The sequence below is a fragment of the Pongo abelii genome, chromosome 6, assembly GCF_028885655.2.
Source record: "Pongo abelii isolate AG06213 chromosome 6, NHGRI_mPonAbe1-v2.0_pri, whole genome shotgun sequence".
NCBI lineage: Eukaryota > Metazoa > Chordata > Mammalia > Primates > Hominidae > Pongo > Pongo abelii.
The window spans coordinates 8,960,766-8,983,230 of record NC_071991.2 but is presented as its reverse complement, the minus strand read 5'-3'; the positions used below and the strand labels follow the sequence as shown (position 1 = coordinate 8,983,230).

The 22,465-nt window shown below is 49.6% G+C and overlaps 2 protein-coding genes across 4 annotated transcripts in view; one reads left to right on the top strand and one right to left on the bottom strand.

The window, feature by feature from the left end:
- LOC100460881 (myosin-16) overlaps window positions 1-4,512 on the bottom strand; it is a 37,941-nt gene extending 33,429 nt beyond the window's left edge. The window contains exons 1-2 of one of the 2 annotated variants that reach the window (XM_054560189.2): window positions 4,271-4,512; window positions 3,925-4,006 (exon numbers count right to left, since the gene is read on the bottom strand). In XM_054560189.2, the coding sequence (XP_054416164.1) occupies window positions 3,925-4,005 (81 nt within the window). In that variant the 5' untranslated portion in view covers window position 4,006; window positions 4,271-4,512. The remainder of the gene's footprint in view (window positions 1-3,924; window positions 4,007-4,270) is intronic. The other variant, XM_063725641.1, reaches the window with a different exon arrangement.
- KPNA7 (karyopherin subunit alpha 7) overlaps window positions 1-22,465 on the top strand; it is a 150,223-nt gene that overhangs the window by 41,721 nt on the left and 86,037 nt on the right. Inside the window, exon 3 of one of the 2 annotated variants that reach the window (XR_008527381.2) lies at window positions 4,784-5,826. The exons of the other annotated variant lie outside the window; for it this stretch is intronic. The gene's annotated coding sequence lies outside the window, so the exon portion shown is untranslated. Of the gene's footprint in view, window positions 1-4,783; window positions 5,827-22,465 lie in introns of those variants that run through there. 2 annotated transcript variants of the gene reach the window in all.

Genomic DNA, 22,465 nt, shown 5'->3' with positions numbered 1-22,465 from the left:
GCCTCAGGCGTGACCTCACAGCACCACTGTGGTGGGAAGCAGCTCTTGCTGTAGCTTTGCGGGTGGGGTCCCTCTCCACAGACGCCACCAGGCTGAGCTCTTTGTGTAAAGCACCCCTGGCCTCAACAGAGAAGGCCCATCCTCACCTAGGACAATTCTTAGGATGCTCTTTAATCCTGAGGGACATGGAGTCAGGTGTCCTCAGCATCCGGGTGCCCCAAGGCTTACATCTGTTCTGCACATTGTGTAGACACCAGGAGCCCTGGTGAAATGCACAGCCTTGGGGTCCCCTCCCTCCTTCCTTCCCTACTGAGTCCTCCCCCTCTCTGGCTCTCTCAGTTTCTGTCTGTGTCTGTCTCATTTTGCTGTCTCGCTCATTCGCCCACTGTTTCTCTCTCTCTGTCTCTGTCTCTCTCTTTCTCATGCCGTTCCTGTATCTGCCTCTCTTCTCAGTCTCTGTTGCTCTGCTCTCTCTGTTTTTCTCTCTCCCTGTCTCTTTCTGTCTCTGTCTTTCTCTGTGTCTCTTTCTCTGTCTCATGCTATCTCTGTCTCTCTCTCTGCCTGTCTCTCTGTTGTGCTGTCTCTCTCTCTGTTTCTCTCTCTCTCATTTTCTGTGTCTTTCTCTTTGTTTCTCTCTGTGTGTGTGTCTCTCTCCATCTCTTTCTCTCTCTCTCACTCCTTTCATCTTCTCTCTAACATGAAGTCCCACCTCTCGAATTGGCCTTGCAGGCCTTCCACAATGTAGCCCCCGCCCCCCTCCTGCACTGTGTCGGCTGATACTTCCCATCATGGCCAGTGCCCCTGCACCTGTGTCTATAGGGCTGGGCCTTTACCATTCAGCCGGGAGCATTTGCTCCTGCTCTGCACCCGCAGCACCCATCGGGACCTCTCCGTGCACTTGGCCCTTTTCACCTGCACTGGAGCGCCAGGCTCTGTCCAGTCCTACCCCTGTATTCTGCCCTGCATCTGCAAGCTCCTCAAAGACCTCCCTCCCGTCCCTTCGGGGTTCCTAAAGCACCTAGCAGAGCTGGTGGGGCAGGTCCCTTGGGAACCACAGAAACATTATACCGTAGATACAATAGATACATAGTCAATAGATACATTTCCCAGGAGGGAAAATGCCCTAGATATGGATTTGGGAGGAGGGACAGCCTGCGCCTCTTTTGAAAGATAACAGATAAACCTCGTTCATTGCCAGGCTGGCTGTTGAGAATCTGAGATGTCACAGTGGCAAAGCTGGCATGAAAAGGTTGCAGTAACCACCATACTTTGCCACTGTGTAGCACTTGTTATTCAATGGAAACCTACTACAAGTGTTTTTTCATTAACCCAGCCTATCTGGCTTTGTTAAATAATATTAGAGCTTAGTTAGAATACTAAGAGGAGAAGATTTAAAACAACAACAACAACAAAAACTAAAAAGGCCAGGCGCGGTGGCTCACGCCTGTAATCTCAGCACTTTGGGAGGCCGAGGCGGGCAGATCACCTGAGGTCAGGAGTTCAAGACCAGCCTGGCGAACATGATGAAATCCCATCTCTACTAAAAATACAAAAAATTAGGCGTGGTGGCAGGCGCCTTAATCCCAGCTACTCGGGAGGTTGAGGCAGGAGAATCGCTTGAATCCGGGAGGCGGAGGTTGCAGTGAGCCAGATCGTGCCACTGCGCTCCAGCCTGAGCAACAGAGCAAGATTTCGTCTCAACAACAAGAAAAACTAATTAGAACAGGACCTTGTTCTGTCAGGTCTAATTAGTAACAAGCAGGGGAGTTTACAGCTTTAAACTCCATGTCTTGCTTAGAAGGAACCTTAAAGGCCATTGGCCTGGGTCTTCCCAGAGTCTAATTGTATACCAAGGGATCTGGTGAGATGCATTCAAGCATAGACACCCTTTGATTAGAGTTGTGACATAGTTACTTTAATAGGTAATTTAAAAAATGAAAACTCCTCAAATCCACAATTTTGTGGATAACATTTGCTTAGGATGAGATTAAAGCAGGTAAGACTACAAAGTTTCCTTTTAAAGTAAAATTTGTGGCTGGGCACAGTGGCTCACAACTGTAATTCCAGGAGGCTGGGGAGGATCACTTGAGGTCAGGAGTTTGAGACCGGCTGGGGTAATGTAGCAAGACCCTGTCTCTATAAAAAATTTAAAAATGAGCTGGGTGGGTGTTGTGTACTTGTAATCTCAGCCATTTGGGAGGCTGAGGTGGGAGGACTGCTTGAGGCCAGGAGTTTGAGACCAGCCTGGGCAACATAGCAAGACCCTGTCTCTTCAAAAACAAAAATTAAAAATTAGCTGGGCATGGTGGCACACACCTATAGTCTGAGCTATTTGGGAGGCTGAGGTGGAAGGATCGCTTGAGCCCGGGAGTTTGAGGCTGCAGTGAGCTATGATTGCATCACTGCACTCCAGCCTGGGCAACAGAGTGAGACCCTGTGTAAAAAAAAAAAAAAAAAATTTTTTTTTTCCAAAATAAAAAAGCGAGGCCAGGTGCAATGACTCACATCTATAATCCCAGCAGCACTTTGGGAGGCCAAGGCGGGTGGATCACCTGAGGTCAGGAGTTTGAGACCAGCCTGGCCAGCATGGTAAAACCCTGTCTCTACTAAAAATACAAAAATTAGCTGGGTATGGTGGCAGATGCGTGTAATCCCAGATACTCAGGAGGCTGAGGCAGAAGAATAACTTGAACCTGGGAGGCGGAGGTTGCAGTGAGCCAAGATTCTGCCCCTGCACTCCAGACTGGGTGACAGAGCGATACTCCGTCTCAAGAAAAAAAAAAAAAGTGAATTAATGTAAAGAAAGGTGAGTCATGGAACAGGCGGGGAAAGCCAGGCGGCACCGGCAACACCTGGCCTTTGAGACATGCTCACCTAGATTCCTCTCCAATCCCAGGTCCTCCAGGGCTGGCCTGTGTGTGGATACATTTGGGGAAGCAGAACTTACTACTCCTCCCTTTCCATTTGTGGTGGGTGCTGATTGTTATCTAGTTCTTTCCCATGGGGGAAGTGTAAAGAAATTTCCTTGTGAGCTATGGAGGACTCAGGGCCACCCAAGATGACTCAGAGCCTGTCCCCACCCTCTGCGGGTCCTCCTTTCTCCTGAACATAGCTGCCTGGTGCCTGACTCCCTCTTCTGGTGCCCAGGGACATGTTCCCTCTTAATGGTGGCCCCAGCACAGGCATGATTGGACCCACGTGCAGTGCCATGGCTAGTGGCCTCCTGCCTTGGTTGAGGGTGGCCTGGCTGCTTGGGACCTCTGTGGGTCCCACCAGCTGGCTGACTCACATACCACACTCATTGCTGTTTCGGAAGAACAGGAAATGAGAGGTCGGACCTTACCATTTCCTGAGGTTCCTCCAACTCTAATCCAAGAGCTCACTGGAGTTGAAGATGCCTCAACATGCCCAGGGGCAAGGAGTCAATAATCGAGCTCACTTTTTTTGGTGGGGGTGGTATGGCGCTCTCCATCTTAAGTGGATTTTATTTTGAGGGATGAGATGGAAGGCAAAAAGACACTTGCTCTCCTCTCCTCTCCTTTCTTCTCTCCCTTCCTTTCCTCTCTCTCTCCCTTTCCTCTCTCTCTTCCTTTCCTCTCTCTCTCTTCCTTTCTTTTCTTTTGAAATGGGGTCTCACTGTGTTGCCCAGGCTGGTCTCAAACCCTGGCCTCAAGCAATCCTCCTGCCTCAGCCTCCCAAAGGGCTGGAATTACAGGTGTGAGCCACTGTGCCCGCCCCATGATTTTTCTTAGGGAGGAATTAGTCCCTGTCTGGACAGAGGCTAGATTTTGTCTCTAACGTGCCCTCATTTTCAAACTGTTCTTGCAGCCTCTCACTCCCGAGGGGCACCTCTGTCCAGGATCGAGCTCTCCCCCAGCCCACAGGCAGCAGCAGTCCCCGCTGGCCTGGCCCCTTGGCCCTTACCTTGTTGTAGAGCTTCCACCAGCCCCAGAAACGGAGCTGCAGGAACTTGCGCACATTCCGCTGAACGACTTTCAGGCCCATTCTGCGAAAAGAATCCAGGGTTGAATGGGTTACAGTGAAGGTGTTAGGACCTGGCTTCCCTGGGGAAGGGGTGGGGCCTGGGAATAGAAGTCAGCAGATCTACTTTGTCCAGACACTAAAGTGCTGTCTCAAGACTCAGCATTGCCCATGTGGTCTGGGGCAGAGAGACTCACGTTGGGGTCAGAGCTTAGCAGCACGATAAGGGAGCTGAGGTGAAACCTGATGGAACCAGGTCCCTCCCAGATGGCACAAGGCTGAGACATACCAGTCACTGACTCCTGCATTTTCCCTCCTCCACCAGAAATCACCCATTAGTCTCCACATCCCATGGATCTGCAAAGTTGCTGGAATCCGCCCATTTCTTGTTCCCTGCAGCTTCGTTCAACTGCCATTTATTGAGGACCTCCTGTGCACCAAGGCCCTGGGCTGAATCAGGCCAAGATCCCTCACATCAGCCCCTAACTGGTGTCCCTGCCTTCAGTCCAGGGCTGCGGGTGGCCTGCTGATGGGAACAGGAATTCATTGCTCATTTTATGACCACAAAGAAACAGAGTGAATCACAGGTCATCTGGGATGGACCTACCTTTTTTTTTTTTTTTTTTTTTTTTGAGACAGGGTCTCACTCTGTTGCCCAGGCTAGAGTGCAATGGTGCAATTATGGCTCGCTGGAACTTTGTACTCCCTCGCTCAAGCGATCCTCCTGCCTCAGCCTCCAGTGTAGCTGGGACTACAGGCATGCACCACCACCCGCTATTTTTTTTTTTTTTTTTTCTTGTAGAGATGGCGTCTCCCTATCTCCTGTTGCCCAGGCTGGTCTCAAACTCCTGAGCTCAAGTGATCTCCCACCTTGGCTTCTCAAAGTGCTGGGATTACAGGTATGAGCTACCACACATGGCCGGACCCAGCCCTTTAAAAATTACCAGGTTAGGGAGATGGCTGACATGATTCCAAGGGCAGGGATGTGGAGTGAGAATTGCTGAGTTCTAATCCTGGCTCTGCATGAACCTGCCCCAGTTCCTTAACCTCTCAGACCTCAGTTTCCACATCTGTAAAGTGGGGGTGCTGGCCCTACTATACCCCTCTCACAGCATCATTATGTGAATCAAGTAAGAGGAAGGCTGTGAAAGTGACTTGAAACTGTAAAGAGAGGGTTTATATTAGTTGTTTCCTGTTAGGGGTTAAGCTGTGTCCTCTGAAAGGATATGTTGAAGTCCTAACCCTCAATACCTAGGAAAGGAACGTTGTTTGGGAATAGGGTCTCAGCAAATGTAAATAGTTAAGATGAGGTGGTCATACTGGAGTAAGGTGGACCCTAACTCAATGACTGGTGTCCATATAAAAAGAGGGAAGAGGCCGGGCGCGGTGGCTCACGCCTGTAATCCTAACACTTTGAGAAGCTGAGGCAGGTGGATTGCTTGAGCCCAGGAGTTTGAAATGAGCCTGGGCAACATAGGGAGACCTTGTTTCTACCAAAAAAAAAAAAATTAGCCAGGTGTGGTACTGTGCACCTGTAGTCCTAGCTACTCAGGAGGCTGAGGTGGGAGGATCACTCAAGCCCAAGAGGTTGAGGTTGCAGTGAGCTATGATTGCACCACTGTACTCCAGCCTGGGCCACAGAACAAGACCCCATCCCCCACTCAAAAATAAAATTTAAGGCGATGGATATCCCAGTTATCCTGATTTTATTATATGAATGTATCAAGTTATCACATAAAACCCAAAATATGCATAGCTATTAGGTATCAGTAAAAAATTTTTTTAAAATTCCTGTTGTTTGAAGCCACCTGGTGTGTGAACTTGGTTGCGGCAGCTCTGAGAGACAGGGTTCATTTTTTTTTTTTTTTTTTTTTTGAGACGGAGTTTTGCTTCTGTTGCCCAGGCTGGAGTGCAATGGCACGATCTCAGCTCACTGCAACCTTCACCTCCCGGGTTCAAGCGATTCTCCTGCCTCAACCTCCCGAGTAGCTGGAATTATAGGTGCCCACCACCACACCCAGCTAATTTTTGTATTTTTTGTAGAGACAGGGTTTCACCATGTTGGCCAGGCTAGTCTCGAACTCTTGACCTCAGGTCATCCACCCGCCTCAGCCTCCCAAAGTGCTGGGATTACACGTATGAGCCACCGCACCTGACCAGCCACACAGGGTTCTTTGTGCCAGCAAGACATCGGCATCCACCCCTGTCCCACCACGCAGCGTGGCTAGTGGAGCTGGCCCTGAGTGCGTGTGGCTTCTCTGGGCCTTCCTGTCGGTGTTTGTGAGTGCTACCTTCGTTCCAGCATCTTCTTGAACTCCACCCTCATGAGGAAGCCCCGAAGCCGACACTGCAGCATCGTCATGATCTTGGCCAGACGGTCATCCCTCATGTCCTCAAGCCTGGCCAGGATGCCCGCACGGAAGAACACCTGGGGAAAGACCGCACGCCTTTGAAAAAGCCCGGCTGTCACTGATGGCGGCCACTTGGGGGAGTTTTAAATCAAAGAAGGGTTTTTGTTTGTTTTTTTGCTGGAGTACAGTGGTGTGATTATGGATCACTGCAGCCTCGACCTCCCGAGCTTAAGCAATCCTCCCATCTCAGTCTCCCGAGTAGCTGAGACTACAGGCACATGCCACCATGCCTGGCTAAATTTATTATTATTATTGTAGAGATGGGGTCTCACTATGTCATCCAGGCTGGGCCTCCCAAAGTCCTGGGATTACAGGCATGTGCCACCATGTCCAGCTAATTAAAAAAATTTTTTTTGGCCGCGCGGTGGTTCACACATGTAATCCCAGCACTTTGGGAGGCCAAGGCGGGTGGATCACAAGGTCAGGAGATTGAGACCATCCTGGCTAACGCGGTGAAACCCCATCTCTACTAAAAATACAAAAAGTTAGCCGGGCGTGGTGGCAGGCGCCTGTAGTCCCAGCTACTCAGGAGGCTGAGGCAGGAGAATGGTGTGAACCCGGGAGGCAGAGCTTGTAGTGAGCCAAGATCGTGCCACTGCTTTCCAGCCTGGGCGACAGAGCAAGACACCGTCTCAAAAAAAAAAAAAAAAAAAGAAATTTTTTTTTCTGAGATGAGGTCTGGCTATATTGCCCAGACTGGCCTTCAACTCCTGGACTCAAGTGATCTTCCTATCTCAGCCTCCCAAAATGCAGGAATTATAGGCATGAGCCACCATGCCCTGCCTGTTGATGTTTTAAAAATCCCCCCAGGCCAGGCACGATGGCTCACACCTGTAATCCCAGCGCCTTGGAAGGCCGAGGCAGGCAGATCATGAGATCAGGAGTTCGAGACCAGCCTGGCCAACATGGTGAAACCCCGTCTTTATTAAAAACAGAAAAAATTAGCCAGGTGTGCTGGCAGGTACCTGTAATCCCAGTTACTCGGGAGGCTGAGGCAGGCGAATCGCTTAAACCTGGGAGGCGGAGGTTGCAGTGAGCCAAGACAGTGCCACTGCACTCCAGCCTGGGTAACAGAGTGAGACTCCGTCTCAAAAAAAAAAAAAAAAAAAAAAGTCCCCAGATAAGTCTAATTAATGTATAGCCAAGGTTGAGAACTTTGTCCTAGAGAAACTCCTGCACAGGACCGTGAGTAAGGATGTTCACAGTAGCACTGCAGTACAGTGTGGCAGTGACAATGTCACGTACCAATGAGGATGAAGCTCAGAAACATGGCAAAGCGATAAAAGCACGTCATGGAGGAATGTCACGGAAGGGTGAGTCAAGTATGATACTTCCATGAAGCTTAAAACCAAGCACGACCTGCAGGCATATGTGCTAAAGCTATTTTTGAAAGGTAAGGAAATAAGCCAGGTGGTGTGGCTTATGCCTGTAATCCCAACGCTTTGGGAGGCCGAGGTGGGAGGATCACTTGAGCCCAGTAGTTGGAGAACAGCCTTGGCAACATAGTGAGACCCCATCTCTATAAAAAATACAAAAATTAGCCAGGTGTGGAGGTGTGCACCTGTAGTCCCAGCCACTCGGGAGGCTGAGGTGGGAGAATCGCTTGAGCCCAACCGTTTGAAGCCACAGTGAGCTGTGATCGTGTCACTGCACTCCAGCCTGGGCGACAGAGCAAGACCATGTCTCTTAAGAAAAAAAAAAAAAAAAAAGAGAATGGTTCATGTCAGAATTCAAGACAGGGTTACTCCTGGGGGTGGGGAGGGGCTGGGAGAGGAAAGACATGAAAGGTTGACATTTGGGCTTTTCAGTGGGTTCACAGGGTGCTGGCTTTATTATTATGTTTCATAATGTAACACCTTTTTACAGGCTTCAAATAGGACATAATAGAAACTTTTAGAAGGATAGAAGGTGCCAGGAGACCTGCATTCTGGCCTCAGCCTGCCTTGGATGTGCTGTGTGTCTGACTATGGTTAAGTCACTGTCCCTTTGGGGGACCTAGGCCTCCCCTCCTGTCTGGAGAGAATGCTGCCTGCAGGGCTCCTGGGACCTCTGAGCTGCGGGAACCCAAGATGCCACACGGGGCCAGGGAGTACAGCACCCAACTGAGCCACCGTGGGCAAAAGATGAGGAAGAATGCTCCCTGCCCCTCAAAAGGCCCCCCGAGGAGCTAGACATCGCAAGGTAGAGAAATCAGGATTGATGTCATAAAATGTTTCCCGATATTTCAAAATTAATTGGCGTTGAGGTTTGGTCTTTGAAACAAGCATGTATGTGGCTGGGCGTGGGGCCCACCTGAGCCAACTCCAAACATAGGAACACCATTTGCAGTCAGAACCATCCTGTTCTTTGTTCTGCTCCTGCTGCCAGTCTGCCTCGTCCTCAGGGAGCAAAGCTGTCCCCAGCAGCCCTGGGCCTTCCCCTGGAACTGACGTGCCTAATGCATCCCTTGTACAACAGCAAGACGTGGTCTGTTTGGCCAGGTGGTAAACGGACAAGATTCTGAGCTGTGCCAGATTCTGAGATACCAGCTCCAGCTTCCCCGGCCACATGATCGCCGCCAGTGGGCCTTATGCCGACTAGCTCTGTCCCGCCTCGTTCTGTGAAGTTGGGCATGCCACCTCCACCCCCTCTCCAGGCTTTCTTAAGTTTCCCATCTGTCAAGGGTGGGTAGGGAAAGGAGGGGCCCGCTGGTTTCTAAGATTCTTTCCAGCTCAAGTATTCAATGATCCTGTCTCCAAACCTCAAGTGTCCCCCGCAAGTCAATCTAGCTATTTACGGCACATCTTAATTGTGAAGGATGCCAAAACAAACGGTTCCGGCAGGTTCTAGGGCAGTGTTACAATTCCACACACATAGAGTGTTATAAAGCAAGCTCCAGGGAGTGAGGGACTCATTCTGTTCTCTTCACTGTGTGTCCCTAGAGCCTGGAACTGTGCCTGGCACACAGTAGGCGCACCATAAGTGTTTGCTGAGTGACCAGATGCATTAGAGGCACAGGCATGCTGGAAGCTTCCATGCCAAGTCTGCGTCATGCATGAGAACTTGGAGAGAGAAATGATCTGCTCCAGGCGGCACAGAGGCAGGCTTTGAGCTGACTCTCCTGACTGCAAAGCCTGTGAACCTCCTGTGTCACGGGGCGATCATGTTGGGGTCCAGTCTGTTGTGGGGGGGCAGGGTAGCTATAGAAGGACACCTGGCACCACTGGCCTGGCTATAGCCTTTACAACCCCACCAGGATGCTGCAGGGCCAGGAAATGGGGTCGACCCAGAGCAGCTCAGGCCCCATGAGTCAGGAGCAGGGGGTTGCTCTGTCTGAGTCAGTCCTGACTCAGCCGCCGGCTCAGAGCTGGGCTTATAGCGCTTCATTGTCCAGGCTCTGCCCAAGCAAACCTCCCCATGGGTCAGATCCATGACCTCGATTCTGACTGGCCCTTTTTATTCTTGGAAACTCAGGGCTCAGGCCAGGTGTGGTGGCTTATGCCTGTAATCCCAGCACTTTGGGAGGCTGAGGCAGGAGGATTGCTTGAGCCCAGGAGTTTGAGACTAGCCTGGGCAACAGAGTGAGACCCCATCTCTACAGATAATTTTAAAAATTAGCTGGGTGTGATGGTGTATGCCTTAAGTCCCAGCTACTTGGGAGGCTGAGGCAGGAGGATCACTTGAGCCTGGGAGTTCCAGGTTGTAGTGAGCTATGATTGCGCCACTGCACTCCAGGAAGACCCTGTCTCAAACAAAACAAAACAAAACATAGGGTTCTAGGAAATATTCTACCATTGATTGAGTTCCCCTCTGAGCTGAGTTCTATGTATGTTGCCTCTAATCTCCCCAAATTCTATGAGACTGGCATGATCAATCCTGATTTTTCAGGAAACTGAGGCTCTCAGCAGCTGGCAGACTTGCCCAAAGTAGGCCATTGGTCAGTGGCCAGGTGGAATCCACACCCCAAAGCCCACCTTCTTGGAAAAAGGCTGAGGGGGTGTGTAGGGGGAGACCGCCCACCAGACCCTACCTTGGTGTGTCCGATTTTGTATTCATTCACATCTAGGTCAATGGCTGCAAGCAGCAGCTCTGAGGCCTTTTTGTTGTCCACGAACCCCTGGGGAATCACATTGGGGTTCAGCACTTGGTACCTGGCAGGAGAGAGATGATTGACAGTCATCACTGTGCCCAAGCTGAAGGCACATAAAACATGTTCATGCGGTTATCCACTAGTCTTTGAGATGGACTTTGGACAGAGATTAGACTTGTTTGACAGATGCCCCTGGGAGGCAGAGAGATGAGATCAATAGGAGGCTTTGGAATAAGGGCTACAGCTTGGGAGTGGACATTGGTGTGGGTTGGGGGTACAGGGAGGAGCTGTTTCTAAAATGAAGACACCAAAATCCCTTCCTGATAGAGCTTGGGGTTGAGAAAAGGGCATTGACCCAGACATCAGCAAACAGGTTTTTTATCGTGACCTGTGAGCAGCCCCCTTTGTGATCTTGGACACACAATTCCCCAACTGGGGTCAGAGGGGCTTGGATAAGGTGGATAAGGTGACCTCTAGTGACCTTTCCTGATCCATCAATCTGTGGCCCTATGTTCTAGGAAGTTGGAGGAGGTAGAAGATCATCTCTAAGGTGGAGGTATTAGTTACCCTAGTGTTTGTCCAGAAGCAGACCCTGAGATAAGAATTCAAGTGCAAGTAGTTTATCTGGGAAGTGGCAGAGTGGGGAATGGGAAGAAAGCCAATAAAAGGCACGTTATGGAGGCAGTTAGCGCAACAGACAACTGGAGCTTAATGCTGCTGGGATCACTGGGAGCCACAGTGGGAGTATTTACATCATGGAAATAGGCAGATACTAGCAATCAGGGTTGTTTTTTTGGACCAGGAGAGCCCTTGTTTAACATTTACCAACACACTGCTGTCTGAGTGCATGTATGGAAAATGTCTCAGATTTAGCCACCAGAAGGGTGAGGGAGCTGAGGTATTTATACACCAGCTCTCCTCAGTCACTGATTGAGGGCTCCTTCCAGGGAGGCATTAATTCCTGGGACTTTCAGCTTGCCAAGGTGGGGCAAAGCAGCATCCAGCAGCTGAGAAATGCAGGGGCTGGCAGTTGAAATTTGGGCCAGTGTCTATGGCCTTACCACCCTGAACATGCCCAATCTCTTCTGAAATTTGGGCCAGTGTGTACTAAGGTAGTGACTGACGGTGAGGTGGTATTGGCAGAGCACCATCATATCTGCTGCAGTGGGATGTGACTTATCAGCTGGTCAACTCCTGGGCATCTGAGCCTTGCACCCAGGGAGACATCACTCACCTCTGTTTGAACTCTGGGTACTGCAGCCTGTTTGGGAAGCCCTTCCTGCAGATACGGATGCCTTCCAGGACACCATTGCAAGCTAGCTGGTGCATGATCAGGTGGGCGTCTATCACACCTGCCAAGGGGGAGGGTGCAAGTTGGAGAGTCCCTCCTCTGGAGTGGGACAGGCCAATCCTGGCCACTCAGGGAGGCTGAACTGAGCATCTGTGCCATCATCCCCAGTCTTCTCCTGTCACTGTCCCAGAGGCCCCAGGTCCCCCACCATTTGGCCAATGCCCAAAAGCTCCCAAGTTTGATTTCTGGCTGGTTGGGCACCATTCTGCTTTATAAAGCAGCTAGAATATGATTCTTGGATGACCCATTGTTGAGGTTTCTCTGGGAGCCTTGTTTTGCCCCCATCAGCCTTGGTGATGAAAGGTGGACTTAATTTGGAATGAACACTAACTTCACCAAACCTCAGGACTTCCATCAGGGAGCCGTGATCCCACAACATACCCGATTGCTTAAACTCATTGGGGATAATACAGCGGACAAAATGGGGTGCGGTGCTATGGAGGGTGGTCATCAGCTTGTTCAGCTGCTCCTGGGGTTGGAGGACAAAGAACAAGTGAGTGAAACTTTGCATTGATGTTGCAGGACACCCGCATGCAGGAGAGGTATTTGTTTAGAGTTGATTCACTTAAAACTGAATTAAAACTCAGCCACATGTGGTTAGCGGCTACCATATTGGGCAGTGCAGAAGAGAATGTTTCATCATTGAAGAAAGTGCCATTGGGCAGCACTGCTCTCAAGGTCCAATGACTTGCTCAAGGGGCCGTGGTTTGCAAGAAGTGGGGCCTCTCCAGATTCAGAGCTGGTTCGTTGTAGAATCTCAGTACTAGGAGGAACCGTAGGGTCTGTGTGGGCAAAGCCCTGTCCACTGTTAACTTTCCTAATGGATGCTCCCTCCTTCTCTGCTTGGATATCTCCAATGAGGTGACCCACTCTGCCTTGGGACAGCCTGATTCTTGAAAAGTGTTGACATCTTCCTTTGTGCAACATCTCCTTGTAGACTGCACTTTGGAAGGTAATGCCCAAACTTCATAGAAGTTGTGGTCAGCCCAAGACCTGCCAGCTAACTCTTGGACACAAGCTCTTGGGCATTGCTATCTCACATGATCACGCTGCACAAATCCCTTTACTCTCCAGGTTTAAATCCAAAAATTGGTCTTCTCTGCCCAATGATCCTGTGATTCTGTGGCCTCTTCAGAAGGAAACAGACCCCTCCAGGTAAAGAGGTGATCATAGACAGAAAAATGAAATCATCCTGCCCCTGGCCATGAAGCAGCAGCCAGACTACCCAACATTGAAAGGGAGGGTTGGGGGCACCCCTGCTCACCCTGTAGAAATTGGAGACTGTCATGAAGGAGGAGCCTCTCTTCTGCTTCTTGCTTCCGGCTGAGGAAGGGACAAGCACGTTTCACATCAGTACCCAGTATGGAGAAAGGCAGCCCCATTAAGCACTCTGCAGCAAAGCACATGCATTCTTTGGATTTAAAAAGTCTTATCTTAGGGCTGGATAAGGGGGACCCTCACATGAGGAAAATGAGATCTACCAGGGAGTGGTCAAATGGGCTGGCTACAGCGTAATTGTCAAAAGAGCTGCTGTGCTCCTTGGGAGGGTGCAGCCTTTTGTGATTTCTGGTGCAAGGTGACAAACTGCTCCCATTTCCTGGGGAGGAAGAAGCACCCATAGACCATGGGAGAAGGTGCACTTTGGTGGTGAGACCAGGGAGACTGGTGTTTCTGGCCCCACTAATTGGCAACCCTATGGGGCAGCATCCACCAGGGCATTCCTCTATGAGCCACATGACCTCTATTGGAAGGGAGGCAGGACTGAGCTTGGCATTTGCTTCTGACAAGAGAGAGGGAAACAGAAAAGAGACACAGAACATCTGGGTGTCAACTTTTCCAAAGCAGTATCCATCTACCTAGAGGCAAGATGTGCCCAGCAATCAATTCAGTCATTGGAAGCTCCCATGTTGCCTCTGCTTGCCTCTTTTGCAGTATCATCCATGGCCTATCTCAAGCCACTTTTCATTCATTCATTCATTCATCGGTTCACTCATTCACTCACTCACTCACTCATTCCACAAGAGTTGAATCAAAGAGTTTTGGTTCCTTCTTTCCATTTTGGCCACTAAAGGGCATCAGCACAGGGAGACTGGACACAACAAGGGGTCAGCCCTACCTGGAGCCTCCTCTTCTTTGAAGAGAAGGGCCAGGATTGCTATACTCGATTTCTGGAACAAGCCCACCACTGTTTCATTCAGGGGGTCTTTGTTCTTCTCCAGCCAGCCTGTGATGTTATATCCCACCTGGAGAGGGCAAACGCCAGTGGGTAACTTTGAGGTTCAGCCTCTCCCTTTCAGGTGCCACAGCTAGAGCCCCTCCTACAGCTCTCTCCGGTTCTCAGCTCCCAGGACCAACTTTCACCCCCACATCCTGGGGCTCCAGTTCTTGTCCTCATGACTCTCCTGGTGTCCTGGGATGTCCCTGAAGCCCCATCTGAGTTGGAGGCTCCATCATCTGCCTTCTTGGGCATTTGCAGTTTGTGCATCTAGGATACCCCAACTCTGAGCTTTGCACATAAACCCAGACTCTCCTGCTACTCTCTCCTGGGCTGTGTGACATTCTCTTGCACAGCTTACTCTGCCAGCCACACTGACCCTCCCTGACCCTTGGATCTTCTTCTGCCCAGTGGTTTGCTGTCAGTGACTGACCGTGGCTGTAGAATCCCGAGCTACATGAAGAAATCTCTTTGCTGGGAAGCATGCAGCCCCACTTGAAACACTGTAGGGTCTCTCCTTGCTAGGGGAGCATGCACACTGTCTTACATCACTGTAGGGTCATTGGCTGGTGGAAAGGGGGCTCCATCCATCCAGCACTGGGGGCTCCATATATCCAGGTATTTGGACATCCACTAATTTCTGCTTCCCATCTTGCCACATGGTCCCCATGGCAAGGATAAGGAGGAAGGAGTCTTTCAGGTCCTTCCATTGAGCACAGAGAAGTGAGGTAAGTAGAGGAGATGCCAGAACTTCTGGGCTTGCCATCTCCTGTGCAGCACAAAGACATTTGTCATCTCTGCCTTATTTTAGGGCCTTCTTGGAAATGCACAGGTCCCACTTGACTTTGAATATTCCATTGCTATAAATAAGGAACTCTTCTCAGTTCAGTGTGGGAAGAGGGGATGGAGAGCTGCAATTTGGTCCCAAGCCTGCTGTTTGCTCCAAGTATCGGCCACATCCATTTTACAAGCAACTGGCATTACGGTTACGGTTGATGGTATCATAAAGCCTTGGCCCTGATGCCCAATGCCATCATGACTTTCCTGACAGCCCTGTCTTAAGGCCGCTGTTTCATGGCAGTCAAACCCACAGAGGCTCAGCAACCTCTGTTGGTAACAGGAGCATTGGCACTTACAGCGATAATAAAATCCCAAGGAAACCAAATGCATTCTCATAAGCTGGCAGGACGAACGTCACCTCCCCTATTAATTATGCAAATGCAACCTGAGTCCTGGCTGCACTTAATTTCCCCACTTCCCAAGGACTAAGTTTGTTATGAGTGAAAAAGCCACTCTATATATGTCACCTTGTTGGTTTGGTGGCTATGAGCTGTCAGAGAGCCAGGTTATCAGTTGGGAGTAATTAATGGGCTTGTGGAATTTTTTTGTTTGTTCTTTTTTGTTCTTTTTGCAAATGTTGTCATTTCTGGCCAAGGCTGAAGTTTAGCTGTCAAACCAAGGGCCCGGACAGGTCTGATGGGCCTGGGCAGGGTGTGGCCTGGACGGGTCTGATGGCTGTTCCCTAATGGGTATCTCCCTTGGAGAAGTGATGAGGAGGTGTGAGCGGAGCTCATTTCAATTGGCTGATTACCCTGTTATACCATGGTTGTGCACTAGTGGAAGTGGGACGTCTCTGGAGGGGTGTGTCAGCATGTACCTACAACAGCGGCAGTGGCGGCAGCCAGCTGGGACCCGAAACACAGAGGGACCCTGAGGCCAGTACTCACGGTGCCTGCATAGTGAACGAGCTCAAAGTGGACCTCGGGCCCCTTGCTCTTGCCCCCCTTGGGCTTCAGGAAGTTGCTGGACTTGCCCAGGTGGTTGTCATACAGGGCTGCCTTGAACGTGGCATCGGTGGCTTTGGGGAAGACGCACTGTTCCTCCAAGATGGAGAAGATGCCCATGGGCTGGGAGGGAAGAGAACAGGGTGATGTTAGAGGAGGTGGCAGGACCCAAAAGAGGACAAACTGGCACTGAGCCCAGGGCCAGTGTAGAGATGCACCAGACACCCACGTGGGCATCCAGGAAGCAGGACTCTGTGCAGTGACATCTGGGAACAGTGCCTGGTGCTCCATGACCTTGTCATCAAACACCATGGCCATTAAGACTTGAAAGAGGCTGAATTCATCGAGTCCAACAGAAGGGAAGACTGAGATCTGAAGGAGCCAGATAGCTCCCCAAATGCTAATCCCACCTAAACAGTGGCCCCTGGCAAGCTTGGCCTTCTGAAAAATGGAGAAGTCAATGCCAACTGTGCTCTCTGCTTTTTTTTTTTTTTTAATTTAATTTATTTATTTTGAGACAGAGTCTCGCTGTGTCACCCAGGCTGGAGTGCAGTGGCGCAATCTCGGCTCACTGCAACCTCCGCCTTCCAGGTTCAAGTGATTGTCCTGCCTCAGCCTCCCGAGTAGCTGGGATTACAGGTGCCCACCACCACACCTGGCTAATTTTTGTATTAGAGATGAAGTTTCACCATGTTGGCCAGGCTGGTCTCAAAACTCCTGACCTCAGGTGATCCACCCGCCTCAGCCTCCCAAATTGCTGGGATTACAGGTGTGAGCCACCATGCCTGGCCACAACACACATTCTTGAAGGGGACCATTTGCTAAAACCTTACATGTGGATGTGGTTATAGGTGAAACTATTATATTGCCTGGGTCAGAGCCTGACTCTGCCACTCACAGGTTATGGGAACTTGGACAAGCGAGTTCCCTTCTCTGTGCCTCAATGTTCCCATCTGTGAAATGGGTGTAATAAAAGTATCCCCTCCCCCGCATACAGTAGGTTGTGATGATCCAACGAATGGTGGCATACAATAGCCCAACGAACAGTAGTCATTGCAGTCACTTCAGTACCCATTTTGTAGATGGGGAGCTAGAGGTCATACCAAAGAAAGTCATCGGTGGTGTCACTGACTTCCCTGAAGCCAAGTGCCACCTCCCTGCATGCACCAGTGACATCCCTTGGCCCTGGCCTCTCTCCAAGCCCCTCCTTTGAGAAGCAAGTCACCTTTTCCAGCAGGTCGATGCAGGCCTGCAGGTCGAGGCCAAAGTCGATGAAGACCCACTCGATGCCTTCCCTCCTGTACTCCTCCTGCTCCAGCACGAACATGTGGTGGTTGAAGAACTGCTGCAGCTTCTCGTTGGTGAAGTTGATGCACAGCTGCTCAAAGCTGTTGAACTGTGGTGGCAGGAGGGCAGAAAGAGGGGCGTCAGCACAGGCACAGAGAGCCTCTCCCAGGATTGAATGAAGCGACCACAAGCAAAGCAAAACTTTGCAGAGGGCCCACTACTGTCAGGCACTGCCCTAAGTGCCTAACACTGGCCATTCAGCACCCTATGAGAAGTAGCTCTCTGTTCCCTCCCCTACAGAGGCAGAGGCACAAAGTGGTTTAACACATGCCTCGGGCCACACAGTATGATGTTCAGACCCAAAATCCAGGCAACCAGACTTCAGTCCTGTATGGTAAACAGAAATATATATATATACATACAATATATGTATATATAATATATATGTAGATATAATATATATACACATATGTATATATATTATATGTATATATATACACACATATATGTATATATGTGTATATGTATATATACACACATATATATACACATATATATATATAAAAAATATATATATTAAAGAGATGAGGTCTCCAGCCTGGCCAAAATGGTAAAACCCCACCTCTACTAAAAATACAAAATTAGCCAAGCGTGGTGGTGCATGCCTGTAATCCCAGCTACTTGGGAGGCTGAGGCAGGAGAATCACTTGAACCCTGGAGGTGGAGGTTGCAGTGGGCTGAGATGGCACCATTGTACTCCAGCCTGGGCAAAAAGTGTGAAACTCTGTCTCAAAAAAATAAATAAATAAAAATAAAAAAAGATGAGGTCTCACCCTGTTGCCCAGGCTGGTCTCAAACTCCTGGGCTCAAGTGATCCTCCCACCTTTGCCTCCCACAGTGCTGGGATTACAGGCATGAGCCACTGCACGTGGCCCCAGACTGAATAGAAATCATTGAAGAAATAACCATTTTCTTTCCAGGGATGGAAATCACTCGAAATGCTCTATGGATCTGACCCCCGTATGCCTGAGGGCAGTTTGTCTCTTTGTAATTTTTCTCCTCCTCATCTGTAAGATGAAGGAGTTTAAGGGGTGATATGGTTTGGCTGTATGTCCCCATCCAAATCTCATCTCGAATTGTAATCCCCACATTGGATCATAGGGTCAGATTTCCTTCATGCTGTTCTCATGATAGCAAGGGAGTTCTCATGAGATCTGATGGTTTAAAAGTATTTGGCACCTCCCCCCTTGCTCTTTCTCTCCTGCCACCATGTAAGATATGCCTGCTTCCCCTTTGTCTTTCGCCATGGTTGTAAGTTTCCTGAGGCCTCCCCAGCCATGCAGAACTGTCAGTCAATTAAGCCTCTTTTCTTTATAAATTACCCAGTCTCAGGTAGTTTTTTATAGCAGTTTGAAAATGGACTAATACAAGGGGTTTACAAGCTTTTTTTTTTTTTAGTGGTGAGCTGATAAATCAGCTCTTCTTAAAACCAAACCCCTGATTTATAGTGTTTGCCAATGTCCATGGTGTAAATATTCAAGCCATGGCTAATTTCAAGCTATCAACGTGATGTCAACTGGCTCACAAAATTCCTGAAAATTTCACAATCAGCTCTTGTTAGCCAGCACAGGCTGGCTTCAGCACACTACTCATCCCATCCTTAAAGTTCACACCATTCTTTATGACTTGGCACAATACAAATGAAGCTGGAAATTTCTGGAGTCCAAAAGTCAGAGATCCAGTGGCAAACCGAGATTGGTCTGCCCCAGGTCCAAGGTGAGAAACAAGAGAACTTTATAACTTATATAAGCAAAAAAGTAGCTTATATAAGGAGGACAGCCACCCCAAAGCAAAAACCAAATGCAAGGCCAGGAACACCTCAAAGATCTCAAAGCCAGCGATGTCCAGCACTCCAATGAAGAACTGCCTCTGCATCTTGGTGTCCAAGGTCTTGTTAATCCTGGCCACCAACCACTTGAACATCTTGTCATAGACAGCCTTGCCCAGAGCCCCAATGGAGTTTTGGCACTGTTCCATGTTCTGGCCTTTTTGCACAAACTCATTGCCGACTTTGACCCGGGGCCTGGTGATGCCCTTCTGCAGTTCACCGGAGTTGAGACCCATGAGATGGGCAACTTTGTCAGCCACTGAGTGGAGACGGAAAAAGCAGGTGAGTACAAGGAAGATGTTGCCATGCCCAGGAGAAACCTGGCAACATCTATTGTGGTTCACGGAGGGGGTGAAAGGGAGGTTGGAGGAGATCCCATTTTGCCAATGAGAAAACAAAGATGTGGTAGTTTCTACACTTGCTCAAGCTCAGGAGGCAGCTGGGCACAGTGGCTCATGCCTGTGATTCCAGCACTTTGGGAGGTTAAGGTAGGAGGATCACTTGAGGCCAGGAGCTTTGAGACCAGCCTGGGCAACATAGCAAGACCCCGTTTCTACAAAAAATTAAAAAATTAGCCAGGCGTGGTGGCGTGCACTGTAGTCCCAGCTACTGAGGAGGTTTGAGGCAGGAGGATCATTTGAGCCTACAAGGTTGAGGCTGCAATGAGCCATGATTGCGTGACTGCACCACTGCGCTCCCACCTAGGAAACAAACCAAGACCCTGTCTCAAAAAATAAATACAAATGAAAACAACAATGACAACAAAAAACCAAAATCCTGTCTTGACTCAATTGTGCCTTTCTGAAAACATCAGTGTCTGAACATGCATGGTTTGCAGCCACATACAGCTGGCATGTCCCTGAAATGGTCACAAAGCCCTGGAAAGCAGGGAACTTCCTGCACTGGCCACCTTGTCCCCGAGCAGCCCCAGCCCCAGCACCCACCCTCAGTGGTGTCCACTTCAGCTTGCTCGTCTCTGGGCTTTTGCTTGAACTTCATGTTCCCAAAGTGCATGATACCTCCCGTCAGCTTATACACAGCGATCTTCTCCTCGGCGCTGAAGCCCAGCACATCAAAGGCTTCCTGCAAAGCAACAGAGAGACAAAGTCATGTGACTCCTGGCCTCTCATTCCACATAGTGGAGGCCACGCCAAAGGGCCACTGTGGCAGGGCATGGACGCTGGAGTTGGACACCCCCTGAACAGGGAGAGTTCTGTTTTCCTCCAAGGGGCCCAGATCAGGTGTTCTGCAATATAGTCATTTTATTTATTTACAGTAACCTCTCTGGCTTCTGTTTCATCATCTGCAAAATGATGATGATAAGGATAGATCAGAATGATGTGACAATGTTTAGTCCAGTGCTTGGCACATAGTAAGTGCTCAAGAAAGGGAGGTATTATTGTTATTTTATTTTTTGAGATAGGGTCTTACTTTTTTGCCCAGGGTAGAGTGCAGTGGCACGATCATGGCTCACTGCAGCCTAGAACTCCTGGGCTCAAGTGATCCTCCCACTTTAGCCTCCCAAGTACCTGGGATAACAGGTGCGTGCCACCACACCTGGCTAATTTTGTTTATTTTATTTATTTATTTATTTATTTATTTACAGATGGAGTCATCCCTCTGTCACCCAGGCTGGAGTGCAGTGGCACAATCTCCACTCACTGCAACCTCCACCTCTTGGGTTCAAGTGATTCTCCTTCCTCAGCCTCCCGAGTAGCTGAGATTACAGGCATGTGCCACAATGTCTGGCTAATTTTTTGTATTTTTGGTACAGACGGGGTTTCACCATGTTGGTCAGGCTGGTCTTGAACTCCTGACCTCAAGTGATCCCCCTGCCTTGGCCTCCCAAAGTGCTGGGATTACAGCTGTGGGCCACCATGCCCGGCCAATTATTTTATTTTATTTTTTGAGATAGGGTCTTACTTTGTTGCCCAGGGTAGAGTGCGGTGGCATGATCATGGCTGATTGTAGCCTAGAACTCCTGGGCTCAAGCGATCCTCCCACTTTAGCCTTCTGAGTAGCTGGTTATCATAACAAGTGCGTGCCACCACACCCAGCTAATTTTTAAATTTTAATTTTTTTTTTTTTTTGCAGAGACGGGATCTTAGTATGTTGCCTAGGCTGGCCTCAAACTCCTGGACTCAAGCAATTCTCCTGCTTCAGCCTTCAAAAGCACTGGGATTATAGGTGTAAGCTACTGTGCCTGGCACTATTATTATTGTTAAGGCTTCATGCCAGGTACTAGGTGAGGGGAAGGCAAAGATAAATCAGGAATTGATTCTGTTGTCCAAGAGGAGAGAGAACTTAGTACACAAATAATCCTAACAGGAGTCATGAGTGCTTAGTGTCATAAGAGGAGCCAGAGAGTGTGTTGGGGACTGGGAGAATGACAGAGTCACTTCTAGCTGGGCTGGGGAGGAGGAAAAGTTGCATGGGGTTGATGGCCCCTGAAGTCCCCATGGAATTCTAGTTCCACTCTGCAAAGAGAAACTTGGCTTGCTAAAATGGGCTTGGAATAAAATGCTGATTGCAACCCCAGAAATCTCCAGGGAAGATCTGGGCAGCTGTCTGGCAGCTCTAAGTGGGCTCCTGTCCCCACTGCCACCCCAGTTCTAGTGGCCGTGCATGCAGAGTCCCAAGGCTTCTCCCCGTCCTGTGCCAGCTCTGCCTGCCCACTCACGTCTGTGATCTGCATCTCCTCCTTGTCGTCCATGTTGTCCACAGTGGTGACGCCTTGGCTCACCCAGTGGTATTCCTTAGGGTTGGGGACCAGCAGCAAGCTCTCTGCCAAGAATAGCAAAGCAGGTTAACCCTTGGTGACATGTGGTTTTCTTCTCTGCCATCTCTAACCTCTCCTCCCTCCCTCCCTCCCTTCCTTCCTTCCTTCCTTCCTCTTTCTCTCTCTCTCTTTCTTTCAACAGGGTCTGGCTCTGTCACCCAGGTGGAGCATGGTGGCACAATCATAGCTCACTGCAGCCTTGAACTCCTGGGCTTAAGTGATCTGCCTGCCTCAGCCTCCTGAGTAGCTGAGACCACAGGCACCACCACACCTGGCTAATTTTTGTTATTTATTTATTTAAAAAAATTTTTTTGAGACGGAGTCTCACTCTGTCACCCAGGCTGGAATGTGGTGGTGCAATCTCGGCCCACTGCAACCTCTGCCTCCTGGGTTCAAGCAATTCTCACACCTCAGCCTCCTAAGTAGCTGGGATTACAGGTGCCCACCACCACACCTAGCTAATTTTTGTATTTTTACTAGAGATGGGGTTTCGCCATGTTGGCCAAGCTGGTTTCGAACTCCTGAGTTCAGGTGATCTGCCTGCCTCGGCCTCCCAAAGTACTGGGATTACATGTGTGAGCCATTGCACCCAGCCATTTTTTAGTTTTTGTAGAGACAGGGTCTTGCTAAGTTGCCCAGGCTGGTCTCAAACTCCTGGGCTCAAGCGATCCTCCTGCCTTCGCCTCCCAAAGTGCTGGGA